The 17,489-nt window shown below is 44.2% G+C and overlaps 1 protein-coding gene across 6 annotated transcripts in view; it reads right to left on the bottom strand.

Moving 5' to 3' along the window:
* NPRL3 (NPR3 like, GATOR1 complex subunit) overlaps positions 1-17,489 on the bottom strand; it is a 121,247-nt gene that overhangs the window by 67,644 nt on the left and 36,114 nt on the right. For all 6 annotated transcript variants that reach the window (XM_054042203.1, XM_054042202.1, XM_054042204.1 and 3 more), the window contains 2 exons: positions 8,795-8,932; positions 7,672-7,828 (listed from right to left, as the gene is read on the bottom strand). In XM_054042203.1, the coding sequence (XP_053898178.1) occupies positions 7,672-7,828; positions 8,795-8,932 (295 nt within the window). The remainder of the gene's footprint in view (positions 1-7,671; positions 7,829-8,794; positions 8,933-17,489) is intronic.

Raw genomic sequence — 17,489 nt, 5'->3', positions numbered from 1 at the left:
CCCTCCAGGGTGCAAGTTATAGTACACTGTTGGGGCTATACAAATAAGGAATGGTGACTGTTCCTCCAGGGAGCGGTTTGACAAGCTCTTCCGCTGATACAGCACAATGTACACCGGCGCTTAGGTCGGTATAATTTATGTAGCTCAGGGGTGTGGATTATTCACATTCCGGAGTGACATAAAATTACACCAAAGTAACCTGTAGTGTAGACAAGGTCAAAGACAGACCTTAGTGAGGAACCCACACAACTCAAACTGGCTGAGATAGAGTTACTGAATTTGGAGTCACCAGAGCCAACCAAAAAGTTGGAGATGACTAAAAATAGAAAAGGAACAAGAGCACCGGAGGTTGGAAACTGACCTGAGAGTCAAGGAAAGGAAGGCAGAAAAGCAAGAGGAAGCACACCAATGAATCACAGAACTGAAAGAAGGAAGCCCCGAAAAAGAAGAAGGAAAGGCTTCATAATCTGAGCTGGTAGGGAAAGCCTGGACAGACCCCCCAGCTTCCAGGCATTCCCTCGCTCCAAGGAAGACCCAGCTGGGACAAATTGTATCCTGCATACAAAAGATTGTATACTACTGCAAGACTCGCAGTTGCACAAAATTCCAGAAGACAAGTCCCCATAGCGACTGCAAAGCTCTTGGGTAAAGCATTAAATGTAGTTAATGAAATGGAAATTGAACAAGCTTTGAGATATGTTGAATTTTAAAAGGCTCTATATTTTGCAAGTTTCAAATTACTCCTAATGTGTATAAGGTAAGGTTTAGAAACCGCAAAAAAGGTGATAAAATTAGTCACAGAGAAGATGTGTGATTTGATGAGAAAAATGGGCAAAGGGGCTGAAGAGATTATGACCAGTTATTTCACCTCTTTGCACAGAACATTTCCTGAGCATATGCTCTGAAGAGACCAAAGAAGCCATTTGGGATAAAATTTTAGGGTCTGCATAGAAAGCAGCCAATCTGTCTGATTTCTATGTACAAGCCAGAGTATCTAGTGAGCAAAAGACACAGAAAGAGGCGGCAGCCCAGTATAAGGAGAGAAGCTTGGTTTATCCCTGGGAAAAGGGAGGGTGGTTGGGAGCCCAGGCGCTCATCTCCCCCGAATCAACCCCTTCCTGGTAATTGCATTCACAGACCCCTTTCACAGGAAAACAGTCCAAGATGATGTTCCATATGTAACTCCACTGAACACCTGAGGGACAAATGCCCTAAACAAAGAGTCCACACCCACTCCTTAGAATATAACTATTGTAAACACAAGACCCACAGAGGTACCCGAGGAGTTCCTGATGACTTTTGTATAATCTGACCTATGGGAGGTTGCTACTGACTTTATTAAGGTTGCCAAAGTGAATGGCAAAGAATGCCTATAATGGAGAGACACTGGCTGCCCAGATCTCTCTGGTCAGGGAGACTGGCATGCTGCATGGGGAAAGCGTAGAACTCTTGGCCTTTGGAAAATTTAAAACCACTGTGCCTTTGGCAGAAGTGCACTTGGAATGGGAAGGTATAGTAGGCATTTTAAAAGTTGGCATGCTGGATTGCATTCCAGCAGGAGTTCATGCAGGTAATGCTGTATTACTATGTCCAAGCCTGTTAAATATGGTACCCATTGTAGACAGAAATATTGCTCTGTGATCCCAGGAGGGAACGGTGAAGACAGAGAAACAGCTAAAGGGTGAGGAAACATCCTACCCCAGCTAGGATGATTAGATAGCAAGTGTGAAAGATCAGGTCAGGAGGTGGGGGGGTAATAGGGGTTTATATCTGAAAAAGCACCAAAAATCGGGATTGTCCCTATAAAAATCGGGACATCTGGTTACCCTAACCCCAGCTTAGAAGAGGGAAGCAGTGTGTCTCCAGGGACAAGGAAGAAGGAGCCGCTCCCAGTGGAAGAAGCAGCTCTCAAAGCTATGGCAGGCAGAAATTTGCAGCAGAGCAGAGAGCGGACCCATCCTTAGAAAGCATAAGCAGAATAATCTCCAGGGGGAGTCCAGCTAGGGGAAATGGGGAAGGGTTTTTGAAGAAGAGGGAAGATTATACAGGGAAGCCCCTGTACAGGGTCTGAGAAGATTTACAAGCAACTTGTGCCTGTTAAACATAATGGGGAGTTAATTATGTTAGCCCACAATTGTCCTTTTGCTGGTCACTTGGGGACTTAAAGGACTTATGAAAAGATAAGAAGGAATTTTTATTGACCAGATATTCAGAATGAGGAGAGAGACTATTGCAGGTCTTGTGACTTGTGCTAGGATCAGAAGAGGCCAGTACAGTTTTACAAAGCTCCCCTGCAACCCTCACTTGTAATCAAGGAGGCATTTCTTAGAGTGCCAACAAATATTGTGAGCTCTTTGCCCCAGCCAACCCAAAGGGAAAACATTTTGATGAAAATGGATTATGCCACTAGGTATCCAGAAGCAGTTGCTTTAACTAAGGGCAGGTCTACACTAACCCCCCAATTCGAACTAAGGTACGCAACTTCGGCTACGTGAATAACGTAGCTGAAGTTCGAAGTACCTTAGTTCAAACCTACCTCGGTCCAGACGCGGCAGACAGGCTCCCCTGTCGACTTCGCGGTACTCCTCTCGCCGACCAGGAGTACCGCAGTCAACGGCGAGCACTTCTGGGTTCGACTTATCTCGTCCAGACAAGACGCGATAAGTTGAACCCAGAAGTTCAATTTGCTTACCGCCGAACTACCGGGTAGTGTAGACCTACCCTTAGAGGTTGACATAGTGGCAAGAGCCCATTTCACTATTTTCAGCCAAGTAGGTTTTCCTAAGGAGATTTTGTCAGATTGTGGGTAAAATCTCACATCCCAACTATTCAGTGCATTGTGGAGGATGTTTGATTTAAAACAGCTGAAGGCTGCCCCATATCACCCAGAGACAAACAGTTTGGTTGAAAGGTTCATAGGAACACTGAAATCTATGCTGGGAATGTATGCAAACAAAAGGGCAAGGGGCTTGGGATGAAAAATTACCACGTTATTTGTCTTTAGGGAGGTGCCCCAAGAGTCCACAGGGTTTTCCCTATTTCATCTCTTGTGTAAGAGAAAAGTGACAGAACACCTAGATCTTATCAGGCCCTTCTGGGAGAGGGGTACTGAACCAGAAGGAGAACCAGCGATTGAATATGTAGAAAAGTTCAGAAAGGAGTTAAAAGACATGCTGGACGTGGTTCAAACTAACCTCATGGATTGCCAGACCACACAAACAGCATAGTATGATAAGAATGCTTGAAGTTGTGCTGTTTTGAGGTGTGGGGGTTGATAATACTACTAAAACTGTTTTCTGTAAAAAGGAGCAAAATGCAAAACTCATGGGAGGGGCCCTTATAGGTTGTGGAGAGAGAAAATTAAGTCATGTACAGTGTAAAAAGACCCCACAGCAAGGTTGCCCACAGACAGTGCATGTGAATAGACTTAAAATCTATCACAATACAGAAGCAATTGTGAATATGCATTGTTGTGATGAAAGGGAGTCAGTCAGACTTGACACTTCATTGATCTAGTGTCTGAATGCCCCAATGACTCATTATTTGAAAGCACTAAGATATGCAAAGAGCTAACAGACAGAGAGGGTAGAAATCTTGGCTGCAAAAACACAAGCAGATATTTTCTAACATGCCAATGATGACTCATAAAATGGTCCACAAGACTGACTCTGTGGATCCCCAACCTGCACCTAGCAGGGCATACTGAACCATTGGGAAAGTGCACAAGCAAATCCATAAAGCAACACAGAGTATTCAGGATATGGGAGTAATTAAAGAGTCTGACAGTCCCTGGGCATCTCCTGTGTTGGTTCCTAAGACAAATAAGACTGTAAGGTTTTGTGTTGATTATGGAAAACTTCATACTGTCACAGTTTCTGATGCCTATCCTATGCCCAGAATTGATAAAATGTTATATTTTGCTTAGCCCAAAGTATCTCTTAGCACAACTGATCTGGTAAAAGGGTACTGGCAGATTCCTTTGCACAACGACAAAAAGAAGAAATCTACTTTTATTACTGATATGGGTTTGAACTTCATGATTTCAAAATGTTATCTTTTGGATTAATTAATGCAGGAGCCACTTTTCAGAGGCTTGTCAACCAAGTGTTAAACAGATTACAAGACTTCACATGATAACATAGCGATGTTCAGCTACTCTTGGTCACTTCACAAGAGACACTGGAGGGCTGTATTTTCAAAACTCAGAGATGCAAGTCTTACTGTGAAGGCCTTTAAATGTAAAATAGGAGCAGCAAACGTTCCTTATTTGGGACACTGTGTAAGATGGTGGCCAAACCTCTCCTGATCCTTTGAAAGTAGAAACTATTTGCCCCAGACCAAAAAGCAGATCCAATCTTTCATAGGCATGGTTAACTATTACTGCCGATTTATGCATGGGTTCATTGACATTATGTCCGCTATCACAAACTTCTGCAAGAAGACATAGCCAAACAGAGTGCTGTGGACAAAAGCTTGTCAAGAGAGTTTTGATAAAGAAAATCTTGTCAGAAAAGCCTGTTGTGGCCAGTCCAGATTTTGACAAAATGCGCATGAATGCATCAGACACTGGTTTAGATTCAGTTCTAATGCAGCCAGGGGAAAGTAGCAAAAAGCAGTCCACTGCTTTCTTGAGTAAAAAAATCGGCACCCATCAAACAGAATTACTCTGTCATAGAAAAGAGTGGTATACCATTGTATGGATTATCATGCAATTAAGGCCCTTTCTCTAACAGAAAATTCAGGGTTCTAACTGACCACTCTCCATCAGTTTGGTTACCCAGAACCAAGGACACCAATTCCAAACTGCTGCGAAGGAGTAGAGATGCTCCAAGAATACATGGAAATTGTGCATATTAAAAGGGAAAGAAAATATAGTGGTAGATGGTCTGTCCAGGAAAGAGGATTCTGATCCACTGCTTATAGTTCAGCCTGTGGCTAACCATTCTGCAGCACTGTAAGAGGGGAGGTATGACCCTAGGAGCCCCTCAGTGCTAACTGGCAGAGAGCCCACCATATTTAACTCGTATCAGACCTGACACACTCATTACTCCTCAACATACTTTTGTCATAATATGTATCTAAAAGGTGTCATGTATCATATGTAAATTGGTGACATGCTGGTCCCAAAAATCACTTTGTGATGTACATACATATTATGTACAAAGAGTCGTATGCGTGTGCTGGAAATGTGTTCCTAAAACGTATTTGGGAGGCAATGCATAAAGCCAGCCTGCCCTAGGCAAAGGAATGTGTATTTACCTGCCTGACTAGCTTGATAACTGGCAAAGAACAATGAAAGTACATTTACATGTACGGAAGACAAAGCTATCAAGTTAACAAGCTAGTGAGCTCAATAGGGGGACTGGGGACCAGGGGCTCCTGGCTCTTGAGGTCTAGAAAATGGACTTTGGGTAATATAAGTGTGACGTTGCATTCTATATGATTTTATGAAAATATGCTAATGAATTTGAATATAATGTAACTGAAATATGCTTTATGCAAAAGATCTCTTGTAAGGTATCATTACAAAGCTTATAATCTACTGAGTGTGGTCATCCTATTTGTATAAATGTATCACTCTTGTATCTGAAACTAGAAGTATGAAATAGAACTCTGAGAGCCTATTGTAATTATGCAAAGTGCAGGCCATTAATTGTGGTTTGGAATCTTGATGGCTCCCATCAACCAGGACAATTGACTGTAGATGGCTCTGTTTTACTTGTAAGTCTTCCTGGATAAGTGTGTGTGCTGGCAAGTGGGTAATGAAGTCTTACAGTGACATGTGATCAAGTCATCTGAACTGGAATCCATCTTTAACCTTGTGCTTTTCCATTGAGAAGAAGGGGGTGGGAACCCAGAGAGGGACAAAGGATTCCTGCCTTACGCAAAAGATATATTAAGTGGGTGGAACAGAACAAAGAGAGGAGGAGCCATCATGAGAAATCCCCTAGCTACCACCTGAGCTGGAATAAGGGCTGTACCAGGGGAAAGGATTGTGCCCAGAATAGGAAGACATCCAGTATGTGAAAAAAACGTATTGAAACATCTCTGAGGGTGAGATTTTATCTGTATTCAGTTTTATTATTGTACTACACTCAGACTTGCGTGTTTTATTTTATTTTGCTTGGTAATTCACTTTGTTCTGTCTGCTACTACTTGGAACCACTTAAATCCTACTTTCTGTATTTAATAAAATCACTTTTTACTTGTTAATTAACCCAGAGTATGTATTACTACCGGGGGGGCGGGGGGAGGGACGACAAACAGCTGTGCATCTCTCTCTCTATCAGTGTTATAGAGGGCGAACAATTTATGAGTTGTTTAGATTTATTTAGACCCAATTGGGATTTGGACATCTGAGTGTTAAAGACAGGAACACTTCTGTAAGTTGCTTTCAGTTAAGTCTGCAGCTTTGGGACACGTGGTTCAGATTCTGGATCTGTGTTGGAGCAGACTGGCGTGTCTGTCTCAGTAAGATAGGGTGCTGGGGTCCCGATCTGGCAGGGAAAGCAGGGGCAGAAGTAGTCTTGGCACATCAGTTGGCAGTTCCCAGGGGGGTTTCTGTGGTCCAACCTGTCACAATAAGGGGAGCAGGTTAGACAGGGATGGTCTACATATTCTGCCTCAGCAGGAGGGTGGGGCTTGAGGTCCTTTCCAGTTGGACATTTCTATGATTCTATCTGGTCTGGCTGCTGTCAGCGACAGGATACTGGACTATATCCACCACAGGTCTGATTGAGCCTGGCAATTCTTGTGAAGCCAGATTCCCTGAAGGTTGGATAAGCAGGAAAACATGACACACATTAGAAATTCAGCCTCTCAGACAGGTAGACATTTTTTAGTTTCTATCTTATAAACTCTGTCATTTTTGTACTGTTGCAGCCCCTGTTTCAGGGCTAAGACATTCTCTCCTCCCAGCAGCACAATTTAAGAATAAGCTGACATTTCCCACAGGGTGGAAACCCAGGTCACCACCAAACCATGGTCCAGACACTAAACGGAATTGAGTGTTGCTGAACTGACCCTGTTATACTGTCTCCCCTGCTCCCTGCCCCTCACCCCCAGCCCACTTATTTGTTCCATCTTACCATTTTACTTTTAGACAGTCAGATCTTTGGGGGCAAGGACTGATTTATTGTGCGTTTGTACAGCACCTTGTACAATTGAGCCCAATCCGATTGTGGTGTTTGGGAGTTAGCACATTATTATTATTATTATTATTAAACATGTATAAGATGGTTGAATAGCTACACAATGTTGAAGCAGCAAGTAGCATTTCTGCTCTCTCAGGAAGGAGGAAACCCAAATCCAGCACTGTGAATTAGCAGACCCAGGTGCAACAGTAACAGATATTCTGTGACTGGGCAAGGTTAGGTTGCACCAACATTTAAAATGTATACTTACAAAGTAAAGATCAATGTAAGAAAATGTAGGGGATTTAATTACTAGAGGCCAAGTTAAAGTTCATTCTGAATCGGGTACAGCATGAGGGCTGACCAACTTCTCCCTCCACCAGGAGGGGCTGATGCCTTTCTCCAACCCTCTCCCTAGCGCTAAGACGAGCATTCTATGCACATGTAAAGGATACTAGAGAAACACCACAGACACTAAGAAGGAAAATGCCTAGTGAATTGAAACAGCTTCAATTAAAAAACTGTCAGCTCCTTGTACCTGTAGTAATGCCAGGTCAGCATCCTGAGCCAGCTGCTGCAGATTCTTCACAGCAGAGGTAGTTTTAATCACTCTCACCAGGGCTGGGGAACAGTCCAATGGGAGCTCATTAAGCAACGACTTCTCATCATTCAGTAGTAATAAGGCATGGTAAGGCCTGTAGAAAGAACACTGTCATCTGTAATTGCTTCTTTCCTGAAGGATCAGCTACCCCTCACTATGGCACAGAGCTGGAGCATGTTGTCAAGCTACTGGCAAAATAGACCATCTGATACTGTGATAGCTATAGCTAAGGACTATGTTCACAGTTAGTTCATTCTTGTTTATGCAAGACAAGCTGCCTCCTGTCAAAGAGTCTTAAACCTCTATCACCATTTGGAAAGCCTAAAAGCTAGCCAGACAGGTGGACAGATTGTGGTCCCAAGGGAGCAGGGATGAAATGCAAACACCTCACTGTATACTGCTGATCAGAACTGGGCACTAAAAATGAAAGTAACGCAGCAGGTGACTTTTGCAGCTAAACCTCCATAGAACAGCGGGAAACAAAAATGGGACCGCCTCCCCCCCCAAAATCTACAGGAAATACCAATCCTTCCGAATTTAGATACTTCATGGAACTGTGATATGGATAAGAAATCACTTCAATATGAATATGGTTAAAATGAAGTGTTTGCTTTTAAGGATGGCACTTTGAATGGGGAATATCTTGCAATAACCTCTAAGACAAGATCTTCCAATTGTAAATAATGCAGACGCTGGCTGCTGCCTTACTTTAAAACCTCAGCATTGCCACTGAGTGTGTTCAGTCAACAACAGTGCCACAAATACCTGAGGAAAAAAAGTCTAGGCACAAGAGAACAGGCTGGGGCGCAGAGCTTGGTTTCAGCTCATTATCACCATTTAGAAAACCAAAATGGGCTCTAATTTTCACATCACAAAGACACACAGTCCATTTCCAGGAATTGGGAGCACAACGAAAAAAGTCAATCTTCATTATTTTCTGTAACATTTTTCAGTAAGGCTGTAAAACGTTTGGGTCAATCGGAACAAAGGGAGAGAAGTTAAATGTTAGTGTTAGAGAGGCACAAGAACATTTGGGCACTGAAGAACAGGGTATATTTACCTAATAGCTTTCAGGCTTCTTTCAATCGCTTCAGGAGGTATAAAGTTTGTTGCAACATAATGGATTTTATGAGGTAGACAGAAACTCACTTCAAGCCAGTTGTTGATGTGCAATCGCACCACCCCTGTAGTACAAAGACTTAAAAAAAATAATAATAAAAAATAAATAAATACAGCATTTGCTGCCTCTCTCGAGTAAAAGCAATGGGCCAGATTCACCTGTGCTGATGCCAGAACAAGAGAAGAGACTGCACCTCCCTCCTTTCAGCAACTGCCAGGGACCAATTTGACTCTAGTACAGGGGCGGGCAAACTTTTTGGCCTGAGGGCCACATCAGGGAATAGAAATTGTATGGCGGGCCATGAATGCTGGGGTAGAGAATTGGGGCGTAGGTAGAGGCTCAGGGGTGCAGGCTCCGAGTGATGCTTACCTCAAACGGCTCCTGGAAGCAGTGGCATGTCCCTTCTCCGGCTCCTACGTGTGGAGCAGCCCCCAACCCTGCTAGAGTGCCAGAGCGAGGCCATGCAGCTGCTTCCAGGAGTTGTGTGGTGCGGCCCCAGAGCCTGTGCCCTGGAGCGAGGCCAAGCTATGGCACCCCTGGCTGGAGCGGGTCCAAGCCGTGTGGTGCGGCCCCCGACCTGGTGCCCCCGGCTGGAGCGCTGAAGCGGGGCAAGCCCCAGACCCTGCTCCCCAGCTGCCCACCTCTGCTCTAGTCCATAAGGCAGGGGTGGGCAAACTACAGCCTGGGGGCTGCATCTGGCCCTCCAGATGTTTTAATATGGCTCTCGAGCTCCCGCCAGGGAGCAAGATCAGGGGCTTGTCCCGCTCCGGTGCTCCAGATGGGGAGCGGGGTTGGGGGCTTGCCCCGCTCCGCAGGGCTCCCGAAAGCAGCAGCATGTCCCCCCTCTGGTTCCTACACATAGGAGCAGCCAGGGGGCTCTGCACGCTGCCCCCACCCCAAGCACCGCTGCCGCAGCTCCCATTGGCCAGGAACCATGGCCAATGGGAGCTGCAGGGGTGGTGCCTGCAGAAAGGGCAGCGTGCAGAGCCGTTTGGCCGCATCTCCACATAGGAGACAGAGGTGGGACATGCTGCTGCTGCTTTTGGGAGCTGCTTGAGGTAAGCACTGCCTGGACCCTGCACCCCTGCCCCTCTCCCAGGCCCCAACCCCCTGCCCCAGCCCTGATTCCCCCTCCTGCCCGCCGAACCCCTCGGTCCCAGCCCGGAGCACCCTCCTGCACCCCCAACCCCTCATCGTCAACCCAGTGCCCGCACCCCCAGCCAGAGCCCACACACACACCCCACCTCCCTGCCCCAGCCCGGAGCCGCTTCCTGCACCCTGAACTCCTCATTTCTGACCCCACCCCAGAGCCTGCACCCCCAGCTGGAGCCCAGACCCCCTCCTGCATCCCACCCCCAGTTTTGTGAGCATTCATGGCCCCCCATACAATTTACATACCCAGATGTGGCCCTTGGGCCAAAAAGTTGGCCCACCCTGCCATAAGGCCTGCTTTAAATTGGTCTCTTATAGGCTATTGCATGGTCACAGAATCATAAGAATGCCCCAACCACACTCCCTCCCTCCTCCAGCTGGCCCTCACCCCACACCAATGCCCCAGGGAGGGAGGAGGATCTCCTGTAAAAGTGATGCAGAGACCCTGTGGGGGGTGTTCCTGGGGGAGGTATGGTGGGACTGGATGGCACACAGGGCAATGATGAATTGGGCCCAATGTTTCCATCATAATTTTACTGCACGATACAGAGGGAGGGAAGTTCCCTAACTATGCATAAGGCATTACAGAGCAACATGGCACCACAACACGGATTCCATAGATTCCACCTAGGTGGTTTGTTTCCCATTGACTTGCTCCTCCTTGTCACAGGAAATCATGAAAGTTGTTATTAAATAGTTCCTTCATTCTAGGAAACCACAGCATCTAAAACTAAACTTTTAAGCTTACCCAAGAGAACAGGATTGAAGTGGAGAGAATATGCACTTCAGGAATGATAATGAAGTTTGATCTCACAGTTTGGCTGGAAAGCAGCTTTAAGTATCTTTTATTTAATACCCCGGAAAGCAGGACACACAGAAAGCAGGGAGTTTGGGGCAGCCAACTTCACTCAAACAGATCTTTGTTCTTGTTTTTAGACGGTGACATATTTACTCCTTATCTTTATGGCATTCACTACCTCCTCCACCACCCAAGTACAAGCATACGTGGGTAAGACACCCCACCCTCTATATTAGAAAGCATGTCTGCTCAAAAAGCCATTTATCGTGACACGAGTGTGCTAGTTGAGACCATAAAAAAAAGCTGATGTCCCATCCATAGCAGTTGACATCATTTACATTAAACAGTTCCTAAAACAGAACCTGAAAATCAATTCAGGACATGTAGCCCTAAAACACTGTCTCTAGCTGCAGAACTATCTGGATTCAGAACCATAGCGGTCACCCAAAAAACCTCAGTTCTCTCTGGATTGCATTTAAGTTTTATTTTTTTGTTTAAATACATTAAATATAGAACCTTTTTGAAAATATTGTGTAAATTATTTCTCTGACAAGCTGTGTTCAAAGCACACTCACCAACAAAGTTATTAAAACTGACCAAGCTAAGCACTGCACATGCCAAGAAAGAGGCAGTTAATCAACCTCAAGAGGCTCAGATAAGGGCAGGCAGTGTCCTTCTTCCCCTGGATTTTCAAAACCACAAAACACTAAGAATAAAGTTGTAAAGTCTTTGCCAAAGTCTCACTTCCAGATAACCCAAAAGGAAATGGCATCTATGGAGCACCATCTCTGCCAAACGAGGGCTCCCCTTTGGGAATTGATCATTTGCTCTAAAACATTTCAGAGTGGAAAAGAACCAAATTAGAAAAAGAACTTAAATTTACCCAACCAGGGTGAAAGCGGGGTCACACTAATCTCCTGACTGCCGGATAGTTGCCAGGTTTTTGACAAGTGGGAACTGGTGGTTTGCAGGCTGCTCTGCTGAGGGTGCTAGTGCAGAGCAGAAGGGGAAGTCTATTGCCAGGAGCAACTATCAATCAAAAGTGGGTGCCTAAAATTAGCTACCTAACTACATTCAGAGCCCTAAGTGGTCTGACCTTCAGCCGTACAGGGAACTTACAGCTCCCACTAGCCTAGGGCTGAGCATCCATGCTTTTAAATTTTACACCAAAGATTACACTTAAAAAAAAAAAAATTGGCCAAAAATTTCAAAAGTTTACAAATTTAAAATCAAAGTGTTGTGTACCAGAGAGATTTGCAGTGATAAGTGTACGAACAGGAACACAAGAACGTTAATTCTCAATTCTCAGAGCCAGAAACCAAAGTCCAATAATTTTGTTAGTAGTTTTTGGAGCTGTGCTTTTTCTTTGTGCCAGACACTAGTTCTCAGCAGAAGCAAGTCCAGTGATAAAAGTTTAACATAGAAACGGCCCCAGAATTTCCCCTTATCTCTGTGCAAAAAGCATTACAAAAAAAAAAAAAAAAAAACACTGCACCCAAAGCCCAGGGTGCACTTCACTGCTTGGCAGTAGCCAGGCTGGGAGGGTGTGTGTGTTTTTCCTCTGATGCCTTCATTTTATGTCAAACTTCAAAACAGACAAAAATAAAATAAAACAAAACAAAAGAACACCTTCATTGAAAATCCCATTTTAAAAATTAAGCATCGCAAAGTTTCATTTAAATAAATTTCCTAATTATTGTCTGAACAGGTGCACATGGGCATTTTCCTACCAACGTGACTCAACCTAGAGCTGGCGAGCCCAATTCTCAGATTAGATGATAGTTCAGTATAAAGCAGGGATCAGCAACCTTTGGCACGCAGCCCATCAGGGAAAGCCCCTGGGCCAGTTTGTTTACCTGCCACTTCCGCAGGTTCGGACAATCGCAGCTGCCACTGGCCGCAGTTCGCCACTTCAGGCCAATGGGGGCTGCAGGAAGCAGCGCGGCCTGAGGGATGTGCTGGCCGCGGCTTCCCACAGTCCCCATTGGCCTGGAGCAGCGAACCGTGGCCAGTGGGAGCTGTGATCGGCCGAACCTGCGGACGCAGCAGGTAAACAAACTGGCCCGGCCCACCAGGGGCTTTCCCTGGAGGTCCATGTGCCAAAGGTTGCCGATCCCTGGTATAAAGCCTTCTCAAATTGCAGTCATTCTACTGAGACGGCCACTAAAGGAGCTAATTATGAGGTGTATGTGCTTACATGCACCTTATGGGCACATGAATCCCATCAATAGCACCACCACCGTTAGGAAACGGAGTGGGCAGAAGAGTTTCCCCACAGTGCACCATGTTCCTAAGGCTAGAGCGTCGACATAGGGAGGAGGTGGGGGGGGGGGCGCGCTAGACACTTCAGGATACCTTTACTTTGATGCGGGTCTGTGCACTGCAGTGTGGACACCAGAACCCAAGGTTTGAGCATGGGTCAGAAAATTCTTAACCTAGGGTTAAAATGCAATGTAGACACTTAAGCCCAGGGTTCCCTGACACAGGTCAGCTAACTCAAGTCCCACTAACCCTAGGCTTACATTGCTGTGTAACAATAGCCTAAATTACGAAATATACCATCCCAAGCCATGAATTTGCATAACAATTTTCAAATTTAGCTGACTGTATGTAGTGTTTGCATAAGTCTGAAATGTCAGCTTTAAACTGAAGCTATGTCGCAGGTTTAGCTAGAGTGCCACCCCATAACACAGCAATAGTGGAGCAGAACAGGATTCTGTTCTGTGTTGTGCACTATCAAACTCGTTAGCTAAGATCTCACCCCAGAATCATTATTACTGGTAATGATTTGAGCTGCAGAAACACCACAGCTTTACTCTCAGATCCCAGGCTGAACTTGAAGTCCTGATTGTTAGAAAATCCATTACTTGTAAATTGAGCAAATTTGATATGGAAGCTACTGAGAGTTGGAAGCCACTCTCACACATTCCTCAATCCCACATCCAGTCAGCAGCAAGAAGCCTTTAAAGGGCATCCAAAGTTACACCACAGTACTGCAAACAAACTGGTTTTTCTTGGACTTAAAGGATGAAATTTAAAACACACTTGTTTATCCTGGCTAAGGAAGACCCAGCAGATTCACCCATAATTGACATACATTTGGTAACATGCCATCAAGAATGAACTCTTAAAATACAGCACAGTCAAAAGGTATTCTGGATATAACATTCACTCACACTATTTACAATGCTCAAAGGAAACATGAAAATAAAAATGGACTGCACAGAACAAATTATTAGGGGTGGGATCCACGAAGGGTCTTCACAGTCGACATAAGCTGTGAAATTGACAAAAACGAAAGCGAACAGCAGATATAAGTAACCTGCAATGTTTACAAGGACACTGTCACCCTAACACCGACATAAGCCTACAACTCTTGTGGAGGTGTAATTAAGATGTTGGTGTAGCAGGGGGACATCAGTGGGAGAAAGGCTGTAGTGTGTACACTGACATAATTAGGTCAACCAAGGCTAAGTAAGAACATCTGAATCCAAAATTCGATTTATTCAATTATCTACATTAAAAAGAGTGAGTAATAGTTTATATACGGTAAGTGTCCACTAATTTTGGTTGCCTACCGTGACGCCTTGAACATGATTTTCAGAGATGATGAGCACCACAGTTCCAATTAAATTCAACACAGGCACTCAACACTTGTGGAAAATCAGGTCTGAGATGTCCCAAACTGGGCATCCAAAATTGATAGATACTTATGAAAACTTTGGGCTTAACTTCTGCATCTCTGTTTCTCCATATGCAAGATACAGATAATTATATCTACTCACCTTTTTACAGCACTTCATCTATAAGTAGAGTGTCCTATAGACATGTTTATTAGATGCTATTCAAAATGTACCCTAGGAAGGGGATTATAGGCTTGTGTTGGTAGTCTTCTCTTTGAAATACAAAGCAGTAGCCATTTGGAGCCTTGAATAAGACGTACCCCTCTTTGCATGTACACTACTTGTTATCCGTTATTTATGGCTTTTGTACCAAGCATTGCAATGCAGTATGGCTGTTACTGTATTAGTACATCGGCCTTATTCATGTGGTGATGTCATAATTCTATTGACCTTGTAGTAGCCTCTTCTACTGAGCCATGGAGACCAGTTTGTGTATAAGTAGTCTCTTGGGTATAAGCTTGTCTAGATGACTAGTCAGTGTGTTGCAAGGTGGGCTGTAAATCTACAACATACTAGCAAGTCACGCACTAACTGGTCATGTGGACTTTGTTACTGTGCACTAAAAGTTCCCTAGAGTGTGCTGATTTAATCTGCTTTGAAACACTCCAACCTGCCACACACTAAACTAGCCATTTAGACAAGCCCACTGTTTCAAAACCCATTTGTGGTGTATGTATCTAAATAATGGCGATCACTTTTGCTCTGTATTCCACCTTGAAATTTCTACAAAGCCTGCCTGTCTTATGGGGACATCCGACATTTTGCGAGACAAAGTTGAAACAAAATGTTAACAGAGAGACACCACCCTCATGAAGATTTTCCCTATTTTTGTTAATTCTTGCTTTGGTTGTCACCCTTCCCCTAAAAGAAAATCAGTCAGGCTGAAAGTGTGTGGTTGCTCTTGTTGTACGAAAAACCTATCTGGAGAGAGGTGGAAACAGTAGAGCCCCACTAAATAAACAGCAAATATTTTCTTCTTCAAAACCTCTAAGTGGTGGACTGGTGTAAATCTAGCAAACGCTCTCTGCAGCTGCAGTTTAAACTATGGCAATCAGTCTGTGAGCTATAGCTGAGGTATTTTGGCCTTCAAGCCATTGCTTTTTGTTCACGTTGTAGGCAGAGTTGTGTGGAAAATGTCTGAGGATCCCAAATGCATTAAAATCTTTTAAACTAATCATTAAAAAGCCCTGCTTTCTGAGGTTCTCTTCTACAGCCATTAGGAAATCATGGGAACTAGTGGTATAACTTTCTATAATCATGCCAGCCCACCCCATTTATACTGCAATTTAAAAGATAGGAGCATTCAATGCATTTTGAGCGGTGACAAAGGTTCAGATTTGTATACGTCTCATGACACAGAATGAAGCACTAGGGATATGTCAGACCTGACTTGAAATACTCCAGTGCCATCTAGTGGGGAGCGCCTTGTAGGAAAATACTTTGAAACAATTGCATCCCCCTCAGTTACAGCACCAATTAAACGCCAATTAAAGTCAACTCAGAGGTTTGGCACTGCTGAAAACCAAGATGTTTCCAATTGGACATCCAAAAATCAGTGGATGTTTCTGACTTGCCTGAGTGACTTGCCCAAGTGAGTCACTGGCAGAACCAGAAATAGAATCTGGTTCGCAACTCCATGTGCCCCATATACTGCACCATGCTGCTTCCCAGGAGGGAAACTGCCAGAAATTCATACACAATTAAGACAATAAATTGGCTACTATCAAGATTTATAACTATTTAATTGTTTTGCATACCTCAGACTAATCAAACAGATACAAAGCATATAATGTTGTAAAAAACTGTAATTGTAGTTATGCCAATACAATGCCACAAAATCAGATTCTAAAGATATAAAGCAAACAGCACTTGGTGAGGAAACCATCAAACAACTTCATTCCAGCTTTAACTGGGATAGTCTCTAGTAACGCCTTCAAATCAGAAATAAGCTAGGTAAAATAATTAAAGACAAGATTCCATTGAGCAATGCTCCATGTCAACATGAGATAGTGTGGGAGAAGTTTCCACTACAGCATGGATGAGGGCTGGGAGGGAGTGGCCTACTTCCCCAGATAGTCCCTGCCCCAGTACACGTCTATCTCAATGGATGGCAGATGCTAGCACATTGGGAAAATTGTGTGGGCACCACTATGTATTTTCTGTCCTTACCATGAGTTTTGGTCCTAGATTCAAAATTCTCTCAATCACTGTTCTCAGCCACTAGATGTCACTGTATTACTGGGCAGACCCCACAGTGAGTCACAAATAAATAAACCAGAAGGAAGGTAGAAAAAAAAGCAGTGGGTGAGAGTTTGGTATTCAAAATCCAGGCCAGGAAAAATGTTTTCAAATAAAACTTAGAGTATGTTTTACAGGATTCACACCAAATGCAGATTCTGCAGCTTCTTTCAAAGGGGCCTGAATTTCTTCCAGAAGCTTAAGGTCAAAAGCAATTATCACAGAAAATTGTTAACTATCATTCCTATCTAAAATGCTTCTCTGGCCCCAATTACAGTAGTATCTAATCATCTGTCTTTAATATATTTAGCCTCACAACAACCCTGTGAGGTAGAAAAGTGCTACTACCCCCTTTCAGCAGATGGGGAACTTTAGGTCAATAGAGATTAAGTGATTTAACCAAAGTCACCCAGGGAGTCTGTGGCAGAGCAAGGAATTGAAGCCTGGCCCCTAAACACTGAATCAACCTTCCTGCTCTACTTATCTGCAAAGACTCCCTGTTCAGGGTTCTGTCTCCCCCTGCTGTGGTAGCTGTTGTCACCAGCACATGCTAGTGCACCAAATGCAGCCCTTTGCTCTGCATTAAGGGGTTAGCTATGCCATGACAGAGCAGAAAGACACACAGACTGGAATTTTCAAAAGGAGTCCAAGGGAGATGGGTGCCCAACTCGCACTGAGATTCAACGGGAATTGAACTTCTAACTCCTTTAAGCATCTTTGGAATCCCAGCCAGAACCATTAACTGGTCAGGCTTTGACAGGCT

Source organism: Malaclemys terrapin, chromosome 10 (genome assembly GCF_027887155.1).
Source record: "Malaclemys terrapin pileata isolate rMalTer1 chromosome 10, rMalTer1.hap1, whole genome shotgun sequence".
NCBI lineage: Eukaryota > Metazoa > Chordata > Testudines > Emydidae > Malaclemys > Malaclemys terrapin.
Note: the sequence above shows the minus strand (reverse complement) of the source record. Positions and strands in the feature narration are given on the sequence as shown.